Here is a 2,801-nt window from a genome sequence, read left to right as displayed (position 1 = left end):
AATATCTCCTTAACGAAGCCCCATCCGACATTTTTGCAAAGGAAATTGTTGTTCAGAATCGTCTCAGCTACCCCCCATTTCCGGCTCCTCCCCGAGTTTTGGGACACCCTGTATATGTAAGAATCTAATCGAAAAAACTAAGCCACGGAGATTCGAACCCACGATCCTCGGATCCAAAGACAACCGCTTTACCCAAACGACTAATTCTCGTACTCTACGTTTCATATTCTCGTTTGACTACTTATCGAAACCATAACCTCTATAATTTCTTCCACATCTTTCTTCGCAATCATAATTCTCATACCTCCGAGGTAAGCAGAGCCTGATTGATTCGTCTGCACATAGGTTTCGTATAAAGAATTAATTTCTTCGCTTGGTTTATGACTTCCGCTCTCTCGGCTGCTCTTCTTTCGAGACTATCCTTGACGAACTTCTCCCTTTCCTCTTCAGCTTGTCTTTCTTTCTCCAGAAGCTCCTGTACCCTCTGCTTTTTTGCATCCTTTCAAACACATTATGCTTCATTAAATCCGTTACGTTTTAATAAAAGATCCTAGAATTTCACTTTAACGTACTTTGAACAAACACTAGGTACCTTCGCAAGAGTAATAAACAATTCTGATTTCGTCGTCTGACTTTCTTCTTTCTGCGCGGAGGGAGTCACGCAGCAGTGCTGAGAATTTTTTGGACGCGATTCCGCAGTGTTCTCAGCCATCTATTTCAAAGAAAATGTTTTTGTAAATATTCTTCTATTTACAATGAAAAGAGATAGTTCGTTACGAAGATATGTATTAATTTATGGAAATGGTAGGCGTTAATAGATAATAGAGACGCCTTCAGGGGTGTAGCGGTGAGGTACCCTAGCTAGAGGGGGGCTAGAAGTGGTCAGCGGGCCCCAATAGATGAGAAATAAGAGATACTGCAAACACTATTAAAACAATGCAGGAGTCATGCGAGACAATGATAAGAAAAATGGAAATGAGCTTAGTAATAAGTAAGCAATAGTGCAATAACTTTGTATAATAATAATAAGTTACCCAATTTGTCTCTCTGGGCACGGTGAGATTAAAAGTGTCCCACCTTTTTGATGGACCGTAATGCATCGCGGGACACTTTTAATCCCACCTCGAAATTTTGCAACAGCTGCATGTGTATATTAATAAAATAAATAAAATAAAAATTCATTAATAAAAATATAACAATTTTGTTTGATTTAAAACGCAATAAAATTCCTGTGCAACATGGGTCTATTTTATGACCTGAATTCCTCTGCCGCAAAGAGTTAAATAAATCAACGAATGAATAGATAATAGCGAATAGATTTTCGGTTACTATTTATTTCGTAATATTCTCCGTAGCCAAGGAAAGTTTCCTATATGAAATTCAGTCCGAACACTTCGAGATTAGGAGAGCGTCGAAACATAGTGTCAACGAAAACATAGTCCTCGAGCCATTCCTCCTTAGCAACTGTAACTCGGTGTCGAGTTACAGCGTTTACGTTCTTCGTCGAAGGCTTTGGCCGTTGGAGGAACACCTACCTTCAAATAAGCCGATTCGAAGCAGGCTCTCGCTCAAATTTGTCAGATAGAACGAGAGAACACGTGTTATTGAGATAAGTCGACAGTCGAGACACCCGAGCCCAACGCGAGCTCGAGAAAAAAAAAAAAGAAGCTTCTCGATGAAATGTATACCGTTAGCGGCTCCGTCTGCACGTGCGGGTTCTGATTCGTAGAAATAAAATATTCGTGACGAAGTATCGCCAAGAGAAATCGAAAAAAAAACCTCGTAAGTGGTGTTCCTCTACTTACACGAATTTCTACATTTTGCATTCGAGAGTTAAGTAGAAGTAGTAAACAGAGAAATATCGTCAACAGAAATCGAAAAACGTTCCCGTAAACGTTCCATTAAACAAATTTCGACAATTTGCACTCGAGAGGTTAGTAGAAGTCCCGACAGAAATATCGAGCAAGAAAAGATTTAACCGGAAGGCTCGAAGACATACTTTGACGTGCTTCGATGGCTTCCTTGTTGTTTCATTTGGCTGTTCAGCAATCGCAGACGCGTTGCATTGCACTACTGTGGCCATAATCAAGATCGCACAGGAACGAAGCAAATTTTCACGTGCAACAACACAAAAATTACGGTGCAATAAACCGAAGTCTGCGATGACTTACTTGTGGGATGTTGTGGTTGACTTTGGACCTTTAGTGGTATGGTTGCCTTGGAAACTATATTGAAACAATCGATACGTGGTTGGAGATTTTTAGGCTTACAAAGGGCATATTTTGATATTTAACAAAAAGTCCAGTATCACAATCAAAGTTTGCTATAAGTTTCTTTTAAGACGTCGTGGACGATTTTAGATGCTTTAGAATTTTAGATGGCGTGATGTCATTGCCTTGGAAACAAGATTGAAATAATTGATAATATTCAGAGACTTTAGGATTACAAAGGGCTACTTTGGCATTTTCAGGCCACCCTGGGCCCTAGTTATTAAAATCGAGTGCTACCATGTGTAGGTATCCGCCATTTTGTTCCTCACTGTTCTTCCTCATTTTACTATTATTATTCTAACTTTCCTTTAAACCTCTAGATGGTATGATGTCATAGCCTTGGAAACAAGATTGAAATAATTGATAATATTCAGAGACTTTAGGATTACAAAGGGCTACTTTGGCAATTTGAAGGCATCCTGGTCTCTAATCATTAAAATCGAGTGCTACCATGTGTAGGTATCCGCCATTTTGTTCGTCACAATTCTTCCTCATTTTACTATTATTATTCTAACTTTCCTTTAAACCTCT

General features: G+C 39.2%; 1 protein-coding gene across 2 annotated transcripts; it reads right to left on the bottom strand.

The window, feature by feature from the left end:
* Positions 1–255: 255 nt before the first annotated feature.
* On the bottom strand, positions 256–2,670 carry LOC128882242 (uncharacterized). Of its 2 annotated transcripts, none has more exons than XR_008458320.1 (3): positions 1,330–2,670; positions 593–712; positions 256–499 (listed from the first exon to the last, which is right to left on the bottom strand). XR_008458320.1 is itself a non-coding variant. In XM_054133828.1 (3 exons), exons 1-3 carry the CDS (start codon positions 2,081–2,083, stop codon positions 299–301), a joined length of 405 nt encoding a protein of 134 aa, XP_053989803.1. In that variant the 5' UTR covers positions 2,084–2,670; the 3' UTR covers positions 256–298. The 2 variants fall into 2 exon arrangements, 1 of the variants encoding a protein (XP_053989803.1); XM_054133828.1 differs by having other exon boundaries at positions 2,000–2,670.
* Positions 2,671–2,801: the final 131 nt, after the last annotated feature.

The sequence above is a fragment of the Hylaeus volcanicus genome, unplaced genomic scaffold, assembly GCF_026283585.1.
Source record: "Hylaeus volcanicus isolate JK05 unplaced genomic scaffold, UHH_iyHylVolc1.0_haploid 8098, whole genome shotgun sequence".
NCBI classification, from domain to species: domain Eukaryota; kingdom Metazoa; phylum Arthropoda; class Insecta; order Hymenoptera; family Colletidae; genus Hylaeus; species Hylaeus volcanicus.
Note: the sequence above shows the minus strand (reverse complement) of the source record. Positions and strands in the feature narration are given on the sequence as shown.

Bases quoted from the DNA above. Each gene is read 5' to 3' on its own strand.
- LOC128882242 (XM_054133828.1), bottom strand. From the start codon at position 2,083: ATGGCCACAGTAGTGCAATGCAACGCGTCTGCGATTGCTGAACAGCCA. The intron at 713-1,999 runs GTATGTCTTCGA...TCTTTGAAATAG, and splicing joins AGCCATCGAAGCACGTCAAA to ATGGCTGAGAACACTGCGGA. The intron at 500-592 runs GTACCTAGTGTT...TGTGTTTGAAAG, and splicing joins TGTTTATTACTCTTGCGAAG to GATGCAAAAAAGCAGAGGGT.